Below are 21,141 nucleotides of genomic sequence, written 5' to 3' on the forward strand. Positions count from 1 at the left end.
ACAACCATCTGGTAAAGTGATGTTTATCACCAGTGGGGGTCTGGTCTCTGGGATCTGCGCAGTTCCTCAGACTTAGGGCTCATTCACACGACCATATGAATGGTTCCGCAATTTTGAGGAACAGGTGTGGACCCATTCATTTCAATCAGCCACAAAAGATGTTCTGTTCCACAAAAAAAAATAGAGTATGTCCTATTCTTGTCCACAATTACGGACAAGAATAGGCATTTCTATAATGGGCCACCTCGTTTCGTTAATTGCAGAACACACACGGGCGGCATCAGTGTTTTGGCGGATACGCAATTTGTGGACCGCCAAACACTGCGTGGTCGTGTGAATGTGCCCTAAGACTTGCAGCACTGATCTGACACCGTGTCCCCTTCTAAAGTTTCCCCTGCACACCAGCGACCCTTCAGGCCCCCGCACGGTAGGTGGCTGGTGTGCTGCTGTACAGGGGAAAAAAAACTGCGAACATGTCGCAACACACACTGAGGCCTCTTCATTCTAAGGACCATTGGGGGGCTATGGAGGTCTCTAAAGGTCAGAGACCCCCATCAATCAACACGTGGAGGCTTATCCTAGCATAGAAGATGGGCACAACCCAACCTAACACTACTACAATTTCTTAAGGATAGAGAACAAAAAAAAAACAAACCTTTTCTTCTAACTGTATAGTCCTATTAGAAGTTCTCCTTCCTAAAGCCTCATGCACACAACCATATTTTCGGTCTGCATCAGCCACTTTTTTGTGGATCAAATGCGGGTCCATTCATTTCTATGGGGCTGCAAAAAAATTCAGATAGCACCCAGATGTCATCTGTGTGCTGTCCGCATCTGAGAGGCGCAAAAAACAAACAAAAAAATGCATCCTATTCTTGTCCATTTTGCAGACAACAATAGCCATTTTTTCAATTGGGCGGGACGGGAAAGTGTGGGACGTGCAGGGCCGGTATCCAGGTCTTGTCTATGCGCACTTTGTGGACTGCAAAACAGATACAATCATGTGCATGAGGCCTAACCGAGATCTGAAAGGAAGGAGGTGTCCTAGTGTCATATAAAGAGGACCTCGGCAATGTATACCCCATCAGATCTCGCAAGGGTTAACTCCATCAGCACCACAACCATCCTCTGGAGCATTCAGGAGAGGGACAGCCGATGCTCTAAATTCTGTCCAGACCCGTGAGGCCGGTTAATAGGTCTGGAGAAGTGTTTCTTATTAAGTCAATTAGTAAGATAGCAGCGCCCGGCTGGACGTCAGCTTTGATGTGCTTTGTCACGACACTTGTTCCCAAAACATCACAAGCCGCCCCCTCTCCCCCCTGTACATAAACACTGCTCTTAAATCGGTATCCATCCCACGCAAGGAGGAGAGGAGGGGGTCACGTTCCTATATTCTGCCCGCCGAGTCATCAGGCATTGAGAAAGCCTAAAAATACACCCAGGTCTCCTGAGCGCTATTACCACGGGCCAATTACAGGCCTTGCGCAATGTCTGATTACACGGGGACGCTTCTATGCAAACGTCCGTCCAGTCATCGGCTTCCCTCGGGGACACTTACCCCTTCCTGCTTCGTAAATGTGAGCAAAAACAAACAGTGAGTAAGTCTCAGGCTGGGGCAGACGGCTTCGCTCTCACGCTAGACATGCGAGTACATAAACTAGAAAGCGGCCACACAGCGCTGACTCACTCGCTGGTTTCAGCCTCCGATTGGGTTTCCTAAATATAATTTTTTTTGTTCACTTCCATGAAAATGATACCATGACAGGCGGACGGAAAACACTGGAAGGGCTGCGGAGTGAAAGCTAGCAGATATATAGGTTTATAAAGGCTCGGGTGGGGGTGAGAAGCCCCTTAAAGGGAAAGTCTACTTTTGGACTCAGATGAGGGCTTTCCAATGAACTGTAATGTGAGGAAATGACTAGAGACCCTTTATATAGGCTGCGGGGAAGCAACTTCTAATTCTTTTTATGTTCAAATGAGTTTTTAAAAAAAATGATATTTTAATCGAAATGTTCTTCATGGTATAACCAGACAAGCACCAAAATAAGAATAACACATGCCATGAATAAACGGACGACTGGGTGTCACCACTTCAGGGTGTGTCCCTGCCAGTCTCAGACTGTGTAAGGGCACACTTCTATAAAGGTAACACCCAGTGGTCAATTAATTCTTACATTTCTAGGTGGAATAACAGGGGAACACCACAACTTGTTGCTCCCAACTGACTGTGGAAATTGTAATACAGCTTATTCAAATGGAATGAGGGTTTGCTGAAAATCCAGTTTGGAGCCCGCACGAAGGTGGCTTTGGGCTGGACAAACGAAGGGGCAGTGGATCCCCTCATTCCCAATACTAAATGGACAACTCTCACTGGAAGAACTTATTGAATTTAATGGGCACCGCATTTACTAATAAAATTACACCCACCTGCTTCCATCAGGATTTCCACCACCGCCTACATTAGTGGCTCCAACCTCCCCTTCTCCTCCTCCACTTCCACCTCTGAATTATCATCTTGCAGCACCAGGCAGCCATCAGTCGGTAGCTGGAAGCAGTGTAGCACTGCAGTGGGGAAGCGACAACAGGCAGTGCTTAAACTGATCTGCTTAGGTGACAAACAGCACACCGCCACAGAGCTATGGCAGGGGATAAGGGACCAGACTGAGCTGTGGCTCTCACCACTCAACCTACAACCAGGCATGGTTGTGTCTGATAATGGCCGTAACTTGCAGGCGGCTTTGGAGCTCGGCAAGCTCACACACATACCATGCCTAGCCCACGTGTTTCTCAAAACCTACCGCAATTTGCCTGAGCTACTGGTGAAGGTGTGCACATTTCCGCAAGTCATCGACAGCTTCAGCCGGTCTGTCAACGCTGCAGCAGTGCTGGAAATTGCCAGCTCACCGACTGTTGTGTGACGTGAGCACGCGCTGGAACTCCACATTACACATGTTGGCCAGGCTGTGTGAGTAGCAGAGGGCAGTAGTGGAATACCAGCTGCAACATGGTCGCCGCCTTTCCAGTCAGCTTCCGCTCTTCACAAGCGAGGAGTGGGCATGGATGTCTGACCTCTGTGAGGTTTTCAGAAACTTTGAGGAATCAACACAGATGGTGAGCGGCGATAACACTATTATCAGCGTAACCATCCCACTTCTGTGTCTACTGAAACGCTCGCTGCTCACAATTAAGGACAACTCTTTGCATTTGGAAGAGGTGGAAATGGGGGAAGACAGTACACAGGATGATAGCCAGACCACCCTAGGAGGAGGAGACGACGGTTGCCTCCGCTACAGAGGGTAGTACCCATGGAAGTTTAATTCCATCTGTCCAGCGTGGATGGGCAGAAGAGGATGAGGAGATTGAGAGTCATCCTCCTGATGATGACAGCGAAGTCTTGCCTGTTGGTACTCTGGCACACATGGCTGATGTTATGCTGCATTTCCATGTGACCCTCGCGTTATACGCATTTTGGACAACACCGATTACTGGTTGTTCACCCTTCTCGACCCCTGCTACAAAGGGAACTTCTCATCTCTCATTCCTGTGGTGGAGAAGACTAGTAAAATGGTGCAATACCGGAAGGTCCTTGTGGAAAAATTGCTCCAAAAATTTCCAGCTGACAACGCTGGCGGCAGAGTACGTAGTTCCTTGGGCAACTGAGGAGGGGAGACAAGGGGAACACACATCAGTTCCAACAGAGGCAGGGCAACACTCTCCAAGGCCTGGGACAGTTTCATGACACCCGCCAGCACCCTCACCCTGATGCAAGGGAAAAAAATTTGGAAGATGGTGAAGGAGTAGGTAGCAGACCGTGTCAGCATCCTCAGTGATCCCTCCGTGCCTTACAAACTACTGGGTGTCCAAGCTGAACACGTGGCACCAAGTGGCACACTACGCCTTGGAGGTGCAGGCCTGCCCTGCCGCCAGCGTTTTGTCTGAGCGGGTATTTATTGCTGCTGGGGGCATAATAACTGATAAGCGCATCCGCCTGTCAACTGAAAATGCTGACAGATTGACTCTTATCAAAATGAACAAGGCCTGGATTGCCCCTGACTTCTCTACTCCACCAGAGGAAAGCCGCTGAACATAAAGGCACTTTAAATGTGTTTTTTATAATGTACTGAATACACTGTATTCCCATGCACCCCTTCCACCACAAAAAAGAATATATGGTTCAATCTTCCTTTTCTTGTCTTCCTCCTCCTTTTCCATCATATCAACATGCTTATTAGTCTGCCCTCGCTCCTATAGTTGTAGTGTGTCAGATCACCAGCAGGTCCTCACCTACAATCTTTTAGAGGGTCAGATCACCTGCAGGCCATCGCATATAATGTTTCAGATTGTCAGCTCAGCAGCAGACCCTCACCCCTAAATGTTTTAGATTGTCAGCTCAGCAGCAGACCCTCACCCCTAAATGTTTTAGATGGTCAGCTCAGCAGCAGGCCCTCACCCGTAATGTTTCAGAGGGTCACCAGCAGGCCATCAATCAAATTTTTCAAGGCTCTGAATGATCCCCTCCTTTATGTGTAATAAAGGGTGTATTGTAGTGCCGGTTCCTTGTAATTTTTGGCAGCCCTTTCACTTAGTGCATAGGCTTTATCAGTGTAGGAGTCCCACTACCTGAACAATTGTACCACAATGTGAATGAGGCCCTCCTTTATGTGATATACAGGTTGTATCGGAGTGCCTCTTCCTTGGCAGCACTTGCACTTTATATACAAGTAAATATACAGGAAAGAATGCTTCCTAACAATTTTTTCCTCTAAAATCGATTTCATCTTCGGTTTTGTGCGTATTATTGTCAGTCTGTAAAAGTGTCGTACTACTCGGACAACATCGTTCCTAACAGCGACCTGGGAGTCCAAGATGCATCCAGACATCCTCCCCATGCTGCTCCCATCAATTTCTGACCTTATCCTGTGAACCAGACGCCCTCCCCTCTTCAGAGCAGGAGGTGCCTGGTTTAATGCTCGGGTTCTCCCGTTGACTTCCATTGTGCTCGGTAGAGCACCCGAGCATCCCGAGGTGTTCGACCCAAGCACTTTGGTACGCGATCAACACTACTCCGCGCCAAAATCATCTTCTGAGCGGAAATCTAACGGAGCCCATTATAGTCTATGGGGTCCTTAGGTTCCGTTATGTGCTGAATCCGTCCTCTGTTCTCCTGCTCCTAAATGGAGCAGAAGGGAAAGGCTGTACGGAGATGTGAACGAAGCCTAAGGTGTATTGCGACTGTAAGTAGCTGGTTACATGTCTGACAATACAGTAGATGTAATCAGCTGTCTGTTTCCAAGGGCAACCAGAAGAATTCTGATTAATAAATTAAAGGATTATTTTATCTTAACACACACGGAGAAACTTCAAGAAATGGCTTCAAATTGTTACAAAAACAGGAAAGCAATATATGTGTCAAAAGTTCACCTAAATCTCAAACATAGAACTAGTCACAGTAATAAATGTTAGAACAAGTCACGTTAAATCCTGAGCGCTTTTATTTCTCCCTCTTCCAGCAACACCTTTAAAATGAGAGCCATCACTGCGAAGGACATTGCGACCGAAAGACCAACCAGGTCACCACATCAATAGAGGAAGGGGCAGCATGAGGTTACCATCATGGGGACACCCTACTGGATTGTGACCAATGTGTCCTCACAACTAGTATTACTGGGGGGGGGGTCTGTACAGCAAAGATGGCACCTGAAGAGCTGATGTACGAGAGGTATAGTTTTCAGTGCGACTCCCTTCTTGAGGAAGTAATGTAGGAGACCAAACAGCGCACAATGAGAAGTACGAATATGGGAAAAGGGAATTTAGTTTAAAAATTAAATAAATAAAAATACATGAATCCTATGTCCCTTAAGCCTCATGCACACAACCATATCCTCCAATCACACATCCTGGCCCAGCGCAGGCTGACATTTCTCATTTACCCCTGTAGAAATGCCCTATCCTTGTTCGTTTTGCGGACATGTTCCATCTTTTTTGACCCCATTGATATGAATGGGTCGGCATCCGATGAGCAAAATATGCAGATTGGATGCGGACCGAACATACGTTTGTGTGCACGAGGCCTAAGAGATGGTTGTATTCTGGAATACGATCAAATTTGAGCAGTGCATTACAGTATCAGAGATTTAAAGGGAATCTGTCACCTGCTTTTACCATTTCAAGCTGGCACCATCGCTAGGTTGACTAAAGTACCTTATTTCCAGCAGTCTTCTTTTTACTTTATTTCGTTTTGTAGTTTTAATATAAAAGCGCTTTTTATGTTATGCTAATTAGGGTCCAAGGAGCCCAGAGGGGCGTTTTTTTCCCTCTCCGGAGCCCAGTGACGCCCCCCTGCAGTGCCCAGCCCGCCTTAATTTGAATTCCAAGAACGCCTCCTGATCATCAAATAACCTCCCACAGCCCGGCAAACGGTTCCGCCCCCTCCCCACGTCATAGTCTACCTTATAGAAATGCCCAGTCCTTCTTCCTGTCTGCGGCCAGAAAACTCGCGCAGGCGCAGTACTGCCAGCGGCCTGCGCGATCAACCTCCTGAGGGCAACAGCCTCAAAAGTCTCACTGGGCATGCGCCAAGCCCAGTGATGTGACCTGAGCGCTGTTGCCCTCAGGACGTTGATGATCGCGCAGGCCGCTGGCAGGCCTGCGCGAGTTTTCTGGCCGCAGACAGGAAGAAGGACTGGGCATTTCTATAAGGTAGACTATGACGTGGGGAGGGGGTTGAACCGTTTGCCGGGGCTGTGGGAGGTTATTTGATGATCAGGAGGCGTTCTTGGAATTCAAATTAAGGCGGGCTGGGCACTGCAGGGGGTCGTCACTGGGCTCCGGAGAGTGAAAAAAACGCTCCTCTGGGCTCCTTGGACCCTCATTAGCATATCATAAAAAGCGCTTTTATATCAAAACTACAAAACGAAATCTAAATTAAAGAATCTACAGTGTAAATGGACGTGTGGTGCGCAGCGCGACATGTTCTACTGCTGACTTTACCCTTTGCAAAGCAGATGGTGAAATCTGGAGCACTGGTCCTGTCAATTCCGTACCATTTGTTGCGTTAGTTGCTGCTGTGGAATTCGGGCAAATGCATTGTATATTTTGCAAATCAGACCCACTCAGTGTGGACGCAGCCCCGATTTTGTCTGTCATATAGGACAGTGAAGGAAGACCTCCCCTGATGCAAGCTGCCGCCCAGAAAGACAACGCATCCCCTTTTCCCTAAACCCGTCATATAGTATAAGGCTAGGTGCCCCCATACTGCACCAACCAGACGTTACCTAGATGTAAACCTCCGAGAGCTTTATTCACACTGTGCAGTTAAAACTGTGGTAGAGTCCCCCTACAACCTCACGGGGAGGGGGGGGGGGGGATGATTCAAGCAGGAATAACACACGGACCAACAGTCAACTTTGGGTACTAAAGGGTTTGGAAGAGGAATCCATTCCAAAACTAAAACCCACACCTAAAATATCATGTGGCGAGAGAAGTCCCTGAGAGACTGCAGGAGACAACTCTGGGTAACAAATCTAATGCACGCTCCCTACTTCAGACACACGGCAATTCCTGGAAAGACTTAATGACAAGTGAATGGTGAGCGGCTGTATAATTAAAATAACTGCGTGCAGTCCGACCCTGCTCCTCGCAGAATACAACATCGCCTCCGATATCGGATTATGTCATGGGGAAAGTATGAGAAACAGATAAGGGATTGAGAATTTAATAAAAGCAGATATGCCGCTTCTTAATACAGTCTATATATCAAACTGCAAAAGGCTACAGCAAATCCGGCTTATTGAAATGGTGTAATTAAAGGGCATCTGCAGAGCAGGACATTGCGCAGCCAGATGTATAGTGGACCCCTCCGCAGTGTACAGGACGCTCACATCTGGCTCCAGGCAATATATTTACTGCCAACGGCCGACGACCTATTTTATTAAAAATCAAACCACCAACTAATTCGTCTAGGAGAACCCTCCACTACCGTGTGTGGATCTCTCCTCCTCCCAATCTGTAATAACTGCTGGAATTTAGGGAATCAGATGCTGCAATGGTAGCATTTGGAACAAACTGTACATACCTGATCCCTAAAAGCAGGTCCTGAACCCAGGGAGGTGTGGAAACCGCACTCGGACCCCCACTGAACATTTGTGGCTTGTCCTAATATAAAGGATTTAAGACCCCCATACATATAAGAGAACCCACGGTCAGCTGACTATCTTATATGCAGTGGGGCCTCTTCTCCCCTGATAGATGTTGAGGGAAAGAATGGATATGTGAGACCCCAATACTTCTTGAAAAGGAGATTGGCAGCGGCTTATTCTCCGCTCACTACTGGCAACACATGCATGCTCAGCCAAACCTAGTGTGCATGTGTAGCTGGGAGGAATAGCTGCTAGACAAACAGCTACTGAAGGAATATGGGGACACATCTACACCACTACTTCTTATCTTTGTAGTACAGCCAAATACCATCTTCTGTCCTCCGTAACCAGCTACTGATCAGTCATAACTTACCTGATGCTGATACATTGATGGATGCGGCAGAAGGTCTCAAAGATAAAAAGCCGGGCATTTTCAATGAAATCTTCCAGACATGCCACAAGGAAGAAGTCGTTCACAAGCACCTAGGAATAAGACAGCGAGTGTTAGTAAGGATCTAAGGGAGAAAGTGAAAACCTGCACAAGTGTCAGGCCTCGGGGTGCTGGCACATAGTGCGGACATGCATTCAGGATGCAGTTTTGCAGCCTCAATGAACCCCGGTGTTCTGCATCATGGGAATGATTTAAGTAATGTCAGCTTACTACAAAACTGCATCCTGAATGCATATCAGAACTGCACCGTGTGCCAGCACCCTCATTCACACGTCAGTGTTCGGTCAGTGATTTCCATCAGTGATTGAGCTAAAACCAGGTGCGGCTCCAAACACAGAACAGGTGCAGATCTGTCCCTTCTACCTTATGTCTGTGGAGGCTCCAGTCCTGGTTTTGGCTCACAATCACTGACGTGTGAGTAGGGCTCATGCGCTTCTCCATATTACAGCTTCTAGGTCCCCATTGAACGCATGGTACACGTTCTGTTCCCCAGCACTATTTGCTACTGCAGCCTATAACGTGGACTTTGTGACCTCCACTGCATCTTTAAGCTAAATCATTTTAATGAAATACGATATAACCTAATAAAGATCAATTTACACCATTTTTTCCTGTATTCTATTACATTTACTACCGTGATGAGCCCAGGTAAAAAAGGTCCATGTATCTGCCGGATCTCCTGGGCCGACCAAGGCTCCCCCTGAACTGAATCCATCACAGTGTTTAATGAGTTAGTCGGTTCTTTTCTGATCACGGATCTTCTCGTCTTGCACTCACAGTTCAGTACAAAAGATCAGTCATCAGATATGAAGACTCTGATGCAGTCCGTTCAGGGGAGCCATGGTCGGTCATGTGCATGAGGCATTAGTAGGCTTTTCATACAGCAAGACAAGTCCTACGTGAATACCTCCATCTACACATTATATAGTACATGTATCCTTGTCCACAGGATGGCGATAACTATTAGATCGGTGGGGGTCCTAAAACTGATCATGAAAAGAGGTGCCTCGAACGCATCAGAGTCCCCTCTAAATGAATGGAGAGGCAGGTCGAGCAAGCACAGTGCCACGCCATTCATCTCTACAGGAGTTGCGGAGACAGCCGATCAAAGTTTTTTTTTCAAAGTTCAGGGACACTTAAGCTCACGTCCTACCAAAGCTCGGCGTGTTGTCCTATCTAGCAAGCCTCCATTCCACAATCCGCTGGAAGTCATGCCACATGTAATAACTTTCAGGGTTACTTATTCTAAGTGGAAGCTGCAAACCAGGAAGGTTTATCCATCATAAGGGGAGGATGTGTTCTACAGGTTAGCGAGGTCCGAGAAGAAGAGGGACGCTCGGAAATAAATGCAAAACTCTTTCAGATGTGACTCGTGCACTTCCCTTCTCTTCAGCTCTCCGTGGGGATGGGTCACTAGGGCTGGATACAGAGAACGGCACAGACCAGAAAGGACGTGGGACTGACCTGCTCCTGCACGAGTCATACAAACAACCTCCATGTTTGTGACTAACCATTCGCAATGCTGCACGCATCTATCGTGCGAGTCGCCGACATTACTACGTTTTTTACAAGTTCTCCACTTCAGTGACTTCTTAATTAGCAGTAATCTGTGCAGCTGATTTATAATGACATTTTACTGCGCAGAATGACGATTTGCTTCCTTCCGCAATCGATCACCGTTACAAGCGCGCCTGATGGGCTGAATGGTTTGTCGGCAACATGAAAGCAGCAGGGCAATCAGGACACCTATATACGAGGCTGGATCCTCCCCGTGTGACTGTACACAAGGCAGCAGATGCTCGCTGGGCCTGTAAACTAATCTAAGGACGTGTGTTTCCGATTACCGCTACTGGATACATGTGTAACGCTTGCTCATGCACCCAATGTGCTGCAGCGGGTAGCAGTTAACAGTTATCTTGTGTCTGGTTTTTAAAGGGAAATCTCACCTCAGGCAAGAGCAAGGTTATACACGTACAGAACCTGCCGCCGACTCCAGACCAGTGACTTATATGTCGATATGAACCCCCATAACCCTGCAAACGAGCCATGGAATGCATTGATAGGACTTCTGGGCACACACACATAATAGAGAGGACCCCCGAAGAAGTCCCCTCAATGCATTCCACAGCCGGTTTGTTTGAGCATAGTGGGGGGGGGGAATGGGAGCCACATACAAACTACTGATCTATACACGTGATCGTGTACTTAAAGGGGTTCTCTCACTGCACCAAATGGCATTTACCATGTAGATAAAGTTAATACAAGGCAGATACTAATGTTTTGTGATTGTCCATTGGTGAAGTGAGACAACCCCTTTTACGACCACCCTGTAGTCCAGCGTTTGTTCACTATAGCCTCTCTGCTAGCCAGGAGTGCGCCATAGGCCAGTGCTTTTTCCTACAGTGTCCAAGCACAACCACCGCGGCTGGATTGCAGGGTGGTCATAACCCCTGGAAACTAACTGTGTATAATGTGATGGAAAATTAATCCAGCCAGCAAAGGAAGCAATATGGAGAATCACAATACATTAGTAAGTGCCTTGTATTAACTTTCTCTACATAGTAAATGCCATTTGCTGAAGTGAGAGACAACCCCTTTAATAGGGCTTAATGAAGGTAACATAGGTAACAGGTCTTTGTCTATAGTAATCCATGGACTGTAATGATCTGGATGATTAGACTAAAGTGTGCAGAGAAATTAAGGGGATCCGCAAACTACTGAATACTCAGACAGACATTGTCAGGAGAATCAATGGTCATTCCCAGCCCTGTCACGCCTCAGGTCAGCGGAGTAATTTTGTACAGACAAACTGCAGTCGTCAACCAGCTTTTCCAGAAACAAATATATATTAAAATGTAGCAGCTGTCATGCACTATATTACCATTAGGGCTCATGCACAGGACCGTATGCCCCGAGGCGGCATACATCGTGCGCACACAGCATCATAGGTTACTATGATACTGCGCACATCGGGCCGCCCGCGGGACTATTGTTCTGCACTCATAAGATCATATGAGTGCAGGACAATAGTACAGCGGGCTGCCCGATGCGCACAGTATCATATTAACCCATGATGCTGTGCGCTCCCGTTTACACGATGTATGCCGCCTCGGGACATATGGCCTGCTCACGGACCATATGTCTCGGAGGGCATACGGTCCTGTGCATGAGCCCTTAGGGTGCATTCCCATGACCGTATGTATTTTGCGGTCTGGAAAATGCGGATGACATACATGTGACCTCCCCGCTGAATCTTTTTTTGCGCATAGATTGTAACAATGCCTCTTCTTGTCCGCAAAACGGACAAGTAAAGGACATGTTCTCTTTTGTGGGACTGTGGAATAGACATACGGAGGCGGACTGCACACGGACTAGCCTATGACAGTAATCCAATACTTTATGGCACTGAATTTATAGTTTAGCATCCATCACATGCAGACGCTCGGATCAGTCATAGTAGCCGCGGGTAATCACTTACCGACTCGCACTCTCTTAGCTTCTTCTGTGCTCCGTCAAAGTCAAAATTAACATATAAACACTCCACAAACTCAGTGATGGGATCCTTGTAGGTGTAAGATTCCTGTAGAAATAAAATAAAATAAAAAAATAAAATAGGTAAATATAAGCAGTACTCTTGCACTTCTCATAAAAGATGGCACTACACAACCACCAGAATCTGGAAAGAATACGTATTCCCCAAACACAGGTTATCCGCCATCTCATGCATCTAAACCTGTATCATGTGCATATGGAAACTCAGATTGATGGAGGATGAGTGCTGCTGTGCGGAAATCTAATTCACCATTGGACTTGCTGGTTGTCAGAGCCTGTATTCTCTCTATGGGGAGAGTGAAGGCTGAAACGTGGTGACCGCCTGCACTACCTCCTGCTTACCAGGGAAGACCCTCAGCTCACAGGTGTTAATATGAGGATTCTTCTAATTACATTTACAGTGGAACTCCTTTTAAAGGGGGCATCTCATGAAACCACTGCAGCAACGGGGGACTTCTCTCACCCTTAGCAATCAGTTCTCAACAGCAATGTCCTCACTTACGTTTTGCCCCTCAGTGGATATATAGCATTGAAAGGGTTGTCCTGGATTATTAAAAAAAAAAAAAAAAAAAAGACGCAGGGGCATTTTCCCCCATTTGGGGGGGGGGGGGGGGGGGGGGGGAGAGTGCGTCTTATGGGGCGAAAAATACGGTATATCTGGTATTGCAGCTCAGCTCCCCTGGAATGAATAGGGCAGAGGTGCATTTCCTTCTCCCTCAATCTGTGTACAGACGTGGTGCTGTTTTTTGTAACAAAGCAGCCACGTATCTAATCTCCAGCATCCCCTTAAATACCCCTCCAATAGTGGTGCATGTTCTGGATTGGTGGAGATCCCGAACCAAATACCCCGGTTTGATTAAATGAACCCGGCTCATTTCTGATGGGTGCTCTGCTTTCATCCCTTAAAGCTGCGCTGTGACCGGCTGATGAGGCCACTGCCGCCAGTTCTCCTTGATTTGATAAATGAACGCACAGACGATGGCTCTTACCTGCTGGATCACTTTCACCAAATCTTTCAGGACTTGCCGTCTCTTCCGGACGTCTTTGTTGGTGATGACTGCGGTGGTGAGGTATCGGAGAATATGTGGGCACATGGTCTGAATGGAATTCAGGTATCTAAAGGGGTTTAAAAAAAAAAAAGAAGCAGGTTCTCTTTAATGGCTCGGTTCTCCGAATACAGGACGGAAGGTAATGATTATTGGCCTACTTTCCTGATAAACTGAATATCTCTATTTGACATCTAAAAGGAGGCAGTGGACAAACCCCGATACCCACTACCAAGAGGCAGGCTCGGTTTCGTCTCTTGTGCTCCGTCAGTACAGTAATAAAAGCACCAAAGTTATTAAAGTAATTTCTAAGTTATAAAAAGTACAATTTCACGCACTAGGACAACAAGTATAACGTTTATCCTAAAAATAAAAGCCAAATGTGACCCGATGCCTTTCGGTAGCACGTGGACATCTGTAGGAGTAGGCTTTCTTTTCTCGCTCAGACAGGGAAAAAAAAATTAATGGCAAACAGATGTTTTGTGAAACGACTCCGAGCGTGGCGTGCACTTTGATGTGCAGCTGTAATATCTGGCTGGTGCGAGCACCATGCAAATATTCCTCCTGGTCAGGTAAAAGATACGGTAAATCCCAGTTACCTCTCCTATACCACAATGGAAAGTACATACAGCGCTCAGCACAGAGTATACCACAAGCAGGCGCAGCTATAGGACAGCACTATGCAAGGATTTCAGGGGGAGCTAGTCCTAATTAAAGAGACACAGGGGTCTACCGAATGATTGCTGGGCCAGCAGCCATCCCTTCTGACTCCCCCATACACTCTGTTCGGCCAAGCATGTATGTGCTTTCAATGGGGAAGGTAAAAGGCGGCGATTTATCACCCAGGAGAACAAAAAGGATCAGGTGAAAATAATTCAGTTCACCCGACCCTTCTCTCCTTCTGTAATAAGCTCCCCCTAGTGGTGGCTTCAGACAGCCAGCATGTTACCATTTCACGGACTATGCAGGGGATGAACACCTTTCTATTACAAAAGATACTAAGAAATTAATTGGCCCAGAATTTCAAACAGATGGTATGCAGGGGCGAACGTTTATTTCTGGTCCTGCGGCTCAGCCCCAACCCCATTCACATGAAACAGGCGAGAGTGCAAAACCGGCCTGTGGACAAGGGGGGCCGCACCTGCGCTATGGAAAGGGCAGTCGGGAGAGCCTGGGAAAAGCCATAGCGTAAAACCACTAAGACTGAAGGGGAATGAATACCTATTTACCAGCATGACACATCTGCAGCAGGACGGCTGAAATTAAACCCGATGGCCGTGCATGTGGCCGATCAGACAAGATGTGAGAATGTTACGAAGCTCCCGCATATTGGCGTTTAACATCCTTTATAATCAGTCGCTGTTAATCAGGGCCTTATCCACGGCCCGGAGGCAGGAGGATAGATCTGCACATTTGGTATTAGTTACAGGACCAGGGTTGTGAAACAGCAGATGCACTTCCAGCGTTCAGATGGCCGATTTACAGCCATTCATCTAGAACTTTAATGGAGACATTTAGACAGGAGAGACTGTATTCTGGACTGTGACAGACGATTGACTTATGTCCTAAGCAGTCAGCGCGGTCTTCAGGAGATGCATGGCGAAGAACAGGAAGCAAGCTCCACATATGGGTCCGAGCACAGGTCTAGCACTTCACGTTGTATTCCGTGCAGCCACATTACAACCCACACCCAGATCCTCCATCATCCTCGCAGAGCTCTAGCCAGCATTGCAGCCTCTCCACATGGGTCACGAGGTCTGAGCGATAGATGTGCAGGACACTGCAGCGCCATCCCGCTGTCAGAATGGAACCTAAACGAAATGGCCTATGTTTCCACATACGAGATGTGACACTGAAGAACCATCCTTAGCTGGACTGCCACTTTCTCCTCATTGCAGTACGTGGCATGGAGATGCACGGGTTTACGGATGTGTCTAGTACTGCAGTCCAAAGCATTCGCATGAAGAAGAATGGGTTGCAGAAAAGGGTGCACCACTGCCCCCTCATCCTGCAGATCAGTGGGACCTCGACAGATCTTAGATTGATGGCTTAACCTTAGGACAGGCCCTCAACGCAACATAACAGAAAACTATTTCACCAGTCTCTCAAAGAGAAAACGGAATCACAAAATGCAGTGTAAATTCGCAAGCCGCATCTTATAGAGCGGGAGGAGCCGAGCAGATCGATATATAGTAAAGTGTAAAACCTGTAGTTTACACACTTACATCTCAACTTATTCTAACTTAAATGGGTTGAGCCATCTCGGACTTTGCTGGCATATCGATAGGATATGCCAAGGTCCGATAGATGCGGGTCTCAGAATTGGCTCCTGAAAGTGAAGAGTGCACCACGCATACGAGGCGTGCTCTCTATTCGTTCCCATTGGAGCACCCTCGGATATTTTCTAAGTCCCATAGAAATGAGGGGCGGATGTGCGACTGCTCTCCACTCACTTTAGGGGCCCTGCTCTGGAGAGAGGTGTGGGTCTCAGAGGAAGATCCTTGTGATAGGCCACCAATAATAGAGAGACAACCCCTTTAAGACCCCCACCCCCATGAACAGCTCTCAGTACACCAGGGGGGTGGGTTGTTATCAGTGACTGACAGCTATCTCTGTATACACACTTAGCCTTGTATTTTGCGGTCCGCAAAAAAACAGATGACTTCTGTATGGCATTTTTTTGTGTGGATCCATTGTAACAATGCCTATCCCTATCCGCAAAACAGACAAGAATAGGACATGCTCTATTTATTTTTGCGGGGCCACGGAACGGAGCAACGGATGCGGAACCAAACCATGTTCAGGTTTATGTAGGCCTACACAAAGAATGCGATCACGAATATGTATAATCTCAATCTGCTCAGCTCCTCCTGCTCTATAACATGCTGCCTGCAGATTACACTGCATTTAGCGCTCTTTAAGCACTACCACACTGCTTCTGCAGGGAGACATGCAATCTAATGGAGGCTGAATGACGTGAGAGCTGCAACTGGAAAGAAGGATATGCAGAAAGGACAAGAACTATAGGGTACTTAAACACTAGAAGCAATGGGGGGCTCCAGGACCCCAGTTCTAGCAACTACTGAGGCCCCAGTGGTCAGATATTTGTCCATCATGGAAAAACAGATTGTAGAAAATAAAAAGGGTTAAGCAAACCTCAGACCAGAAAGAACCACTGAAACGGCAATTTATTTAAACATCAAAATAAGCAAAATAACCAGAGCACAAACAGGGGGATCGGTCACTTACTGAGGCTGGTAGAGGAACAGGTCAATGATATTATCTCGGCCCTTAGGATGGTTGAAAAAGACAAAGAGCGACCAGTGGATGAGCCAGGTCCGGTGCTGAAGAGACTGGAGTGGAGAACTGACAGACTGGAAGGATCGAAAAATAAAATGCATACGGTAAGTAAAATAACATAAGTGATGTAAAACAATGAACCAAAAGGATAGATCTCCAACATGAAGCTGGGCAGGGTGTCCAACGAAGCTTCCTCAAATTAGCGTCTGGTTCACCACAGAATCCTGCTGACCAGAGATGGGGCACGTGGTGCTGGCCAAATACCAAGTCACTACAGTCTTGGCTGCACTACTTTCTGCTGCCAAAATCTGGCCACTAAATCTATTTCAGTGGTTAGAGGCGATTTACAACAGATTTCCAGCACGCCATCTCCAAGGAGAAAGAAGCCACTTACGTTGTTATCAATGGTTTCCTTCAGCCTGGTGAGGTCCTCCATCGCGGCATCCCAATTTTGCATCAGGATTTCTGAAGCCAGCTTTCCCCAAAGGGAGCTGAGGGCGTTCCTGTCTGTTGAGGGCACCTGTAACCAAAAGAGAAGATACACAAAGGTTAATATCCCCTGTGGGATCACTGATGGGTGACGTTCTCAGGCTGTGGTGGTCTCCATAATCCAACAAGTGGTTTGATTCAATGTGAAGAGTAGAGAAAAGGAAAATATAAAAATGTGATATCTATGGAAATCCTCATCCTGGGCTCAAACATAGGCTTTCTTGGGACTGCAGAGGTGCGAGTGTATAGCACAGAATGTGGCAATAACCCACTGCAATCTAAGGGAAATTAACTCAATGCATCAAACTAAGTGGTTTTCATTTTCACTTTTCCCACCCTCCGTACGTCCCTAACATTTCCTCTTTTCACATAGCCATAGGATGGCTTATTTTTTACAGGATAAGTTGTACTTTCTAACGGCACCATTTAATATTGCATACATGGTATTTAGAAGCTGGAAAAAAATAAAAATAAAATCTAAACTGAGTGGAATTGGAAAAAACAAAAACAAAAAAACGGAGCCATAGTTCTATAGGTTTCGCATTCACGGCATGCACTGGGTGGTAAAAAATAAATAAATGACGTTACCTTTAATCAGCGAGTCAGTATGATTACAGAGATGCCAAATTTATATTTGTTATGTTTTAATGAGTAAAATAAAAATTGCATTGTCATATTCCGACCCTCATTACTTTTTTGTTGATACAATATGAGTAGGGATTTTTGATAAATTTTTTATTTTATTTTTTTTGCAAACAGAAAAATAAAAATTAAATTTTGGTATTAACTTTTTTATTACGGTATTCAACGTACGGGATTAATATTCTATCTTGATATCAGTTCACGCATTTTCATGCATCGATGCTAATGGTGATATATATATTCTTTTCAGTTTATTTTTATTTGTAAACTGGGGAAAGGAGGATGATGTGAAGTTTTAATTCTTCTGGTTATGTTTTTTTTAAATTGTTTTCCAACTTCATTTTTAGCCCCTTTAGGGGACTCGAATATGCGATCTTTAGATCACTTATAGCATAGAATGCAATGGTTTACCATTTCAGTCTATGGTAAAATTGCTGTGTTTCTATTGAGCCCTGCCAATGGAGGAGCGATTCAGCGGTAGCAGCCCACTCTCAGTACATGATCCTTCAGCTGACGTGGTCACAATTGCCATGGCATCCGAGGGGTTAAATATTTGTGACTGGAGTGGTCTCTAGTCATGGACACTGCTGGCAGGTGTTTGATGTAGAACAGCAGTCATTGTCCAGCCAGGATGCCCGCTCAGCTCCTGAGTGGGCACCATGTTTAAAATACTGCTTTCTGCTGCATACATACGGCAGACTAAGGGGTTAATATTATTCCAAGGCTCAATAAAAGGACTGTCATCGACTTCTAGAGCAGCTACCTCCAATAGGTGGCACCAGAGAGAGCGTTTTCTTTCTTCTAGAGGAGAGCACATTTGCATATTTCTTTCCCATGGAGAACCAGTACCTCCCTAGTATAGGCTACCAAAAAGTAGATACAGTTTATGGGGTTTTCTGCAGGTTCCAATATGAAAACGAGAAATTCCAGAGGCCTCATGGAAAACAATGCATTATGAAACCGAAGCCCGTATCCTCAAAACCAAGAAAAGCTCCCACCACCCACTTCGCTCAATCTTGAGAACAGGTCTAGTTATTTTATCTAGTTCAGTTCAAGCCTTCTGAAAGCCAGGGTAACGGCGGGGTCATAAAGCTGTAATTTATACAAGGCTGAACTACACTAGGTCATTGAGAGTGTCAAATTCTAATCTCAGGGAGCACGTACAATGGGCCTTTCATGGCTTCTGTTTCGCAAGCCATCACTTTAAATGAATCTTCACCCGGCAAACGGGTCCCAGCGCAGAAAAAGTCAGAGCAGACGCTGAAGCCGGTCTTACTTTCTGATTCCCAAGGGAACCTGAGTGTGTAGGCTTTCCATGCAGCCATTATACATATATCATGTATGTATCAGTCATAGGGGTCTATAATATCCCGACGTCATGCACGATTACACAAATCATATCTGATTTATCAGACACGGTCTACAAGAAAAGCTGTCTTAGTTGTCACAGCACAGCTTTTATCTCGTATAGTTTGCTTGAAAGATGCCCTGTGATGGGTTGCCATGGGCAACAAGTCAGTTTTATCTTTGACAGTTTTGACAAATCTCCCTAGTACTCCTAGCACAATACTGTCAGATAAGACAGCTGAATCACTTATAGCTCCCTACCCTCACATCAGACATAATTGCTAAGAGCTGCACTACCCCCACAGACAATCACTAACAGCAGTGCTACCCCCATATCAGATATGATTGCCAAGAGCAGTCCTAGCCCCACATCAGACATAATGCCCGAGACCTATGTCCTAATCCTATATCAGACACGATCAGAAAAGGTTTGTCCTGCCATTCAACAGATTATGTTCCAATCTTGCTGCAATAAGTCAACAATCATGGACACAAACATTCATTGCCTATGCTTGGCTTTCACCAATGAGCACCGAAAACCCTTTAGACTAAACACGTCCATGGGTTTACATTAGCCAGGCACAGAGACCAAAAAGAACACTGTTGGCCTGTCTATCAAGTATATGTGTGTATACCACAGGAAAAAAATAAATAAATATAGCACACTACACTATTTCATACAATGGTATTAAAAAATAAAAACACTGTTGCATGCCACTGAATGGGGTCAGCTGGAGGCATTAGTTTAAGGGCTCATGCACACAAATGGATTTAGTTTCCGTGGCCTGTATGTGGTACCATGTGGTGCGCTAGCTTGCGCATTGCGAGACGCCAGCTCTGTGACGTCAGTCAGCAAGGAGGAGATTCGGAGGACGCGGGGCGGTGCTGGGCTCCTTTCCGCTTGACTCATCTCCGGATACAGGACTCATATCAGGTCATTTGCATATGGATCAAAACTGTTTAACACAATAAAAGCGCAGAGAGCTATGGGGACTGGGTATTGCAGATGTGCTAGCGGCCATCTAGCAGCCCATGTCCCCAGCTCTATGCACAAAATCCTGGTGACAGGTTTCCTTTAAGATCCCAAAGATTCAACGGAGGCCGGTAAGTGGGCGCGGCGTGTGCCACCCCCTGCAGAAAGGCCTGAACCGCAGAAAGGGATTCCGCTGAAAAGGAATGGAAAGGGCTGAAACTCGCCATTTGAGGGAACTGAGAGCCAGCCCCAAGTCCATGCCCGACTGCAGGAAAGACCAGAGTCTCGGCAACGAGAACCGAATGGGAGACATCTGGTGGCGTTCGCACCAACTAAAGTAGGACTTTAGGTCCGAGAGGACGATTGCTTCCTAGCCCGAATCATGGTCTGGGCAACAGCATCTGGGAAACCCCGAGCCGTTAGTACGGCAGCTTCAACAGCCATGCCATTAAATGTAGCGACCCTAAATTCGGGTGGAAGATCAGTACCTACGACAAAAGGTCCTCCCAAAGGGGAAGAGGCCAGGGTTCGTCGGCGAGGAGGGAGACTAGGGATGTGTGCCATACTCTGCGTGGCCAGTCCGGGGCCACGAGAATGACGGGCAGACCTTCGGACCAGATTTTTTGGAGAAGATGCGGAATGAGCGGAAGAGGAGGGAACACGTAAGGAAACGTGAACTGACTTCACGGGATCACTAGGGCGTCCGATAACCGAGCCAGAGGATCCTTGGACCTCGCGACGAAGTTCTCTACCTTGCGGTTGAAAAGCGGGAGGTCATGAGATCCACATCCGGCAGACTCCATCGCTCGCAGATCGCGAGAAAGACCTGTGGATGCAGAGCCCATTCGCCAGGATCGAGTCTCTCTCAGCTGAGAAAGTCAGCGATCCAGTTGTCGATGACAGGGATATGAACTGCTGACAGAACTGGAACATGGCTCTCCGCCCAGGAGAGGATGAGCGCTGCTTCAGACATGGCTGCTGAGCTCCGGGTGCCGCCCTGGTGATTTAGATATGCGACTGCCATGGAGTTGTCGGATTGAACCCAAACTGGACACCCCCGGAGATGGCCCGTCCAATGAACCAGAGACGAATTGCCCGCAATTCTGGAATATTGATTGGAAGGGAGCGCTCCTCGTGGGACCAGGAGCCCTGGACCGATAGATTGTCCAGAACTGCCCCCGTCTGCAACACTATCCAGCGGAG

General features: G+C 46.8%; 1 protein-coding gene across 1 annotated transcript in view; it reads right to left on the reverse strand.

Annotated features, from left to right (window-relative positions):
* Window positions 1–21,141, reverse strand: part of EIF3E (eukaryotic translation initiation factor 3 subunit E) — a 51,810-nt gene that overhangs the window by 5,314 nt on the left and 25,355 nt on the right. The window contains exons 6-10 of the mRNA XM_040432117.1: window positions 16,882–17,007; window positions 16,437–16,561; window positions 13,131–13,257; window positions 12,068–12,169; window positions 8,512–8,621 (exon numbers count right to left, since the gene is read on the reverse strand). Coding sequence (XP_040288051.1) covers window positions 8,512–8,621; window positions 12,068–12,169; window positions 13,131–13,257; window positions 16,437–16,561; window positions 16,882–17,007 — 590 coding nt within the window. The remainder of the gene's footprint in view (window positions 1–8,511; window positions 8,622–12,067; window positions 12,170–13,130; window positions 13,258–16,436; window positions 16,562–16,881; window positions 17,008–21,141) is intronic.

This window comes from Bufo bufo, chromosome 5 (assembly GCF_905171765.1).
Source record: "Bufo bufo chromosome 5, aBufBuf1.1, whole genome shotgun sequence".
NCBI classification, from domain to species: domain Eukaryota; kingdom Metazoa; phylum Chordata; class Amphibia; order Anura; family Bufonidae; genus Bufo; species Bufo bufo.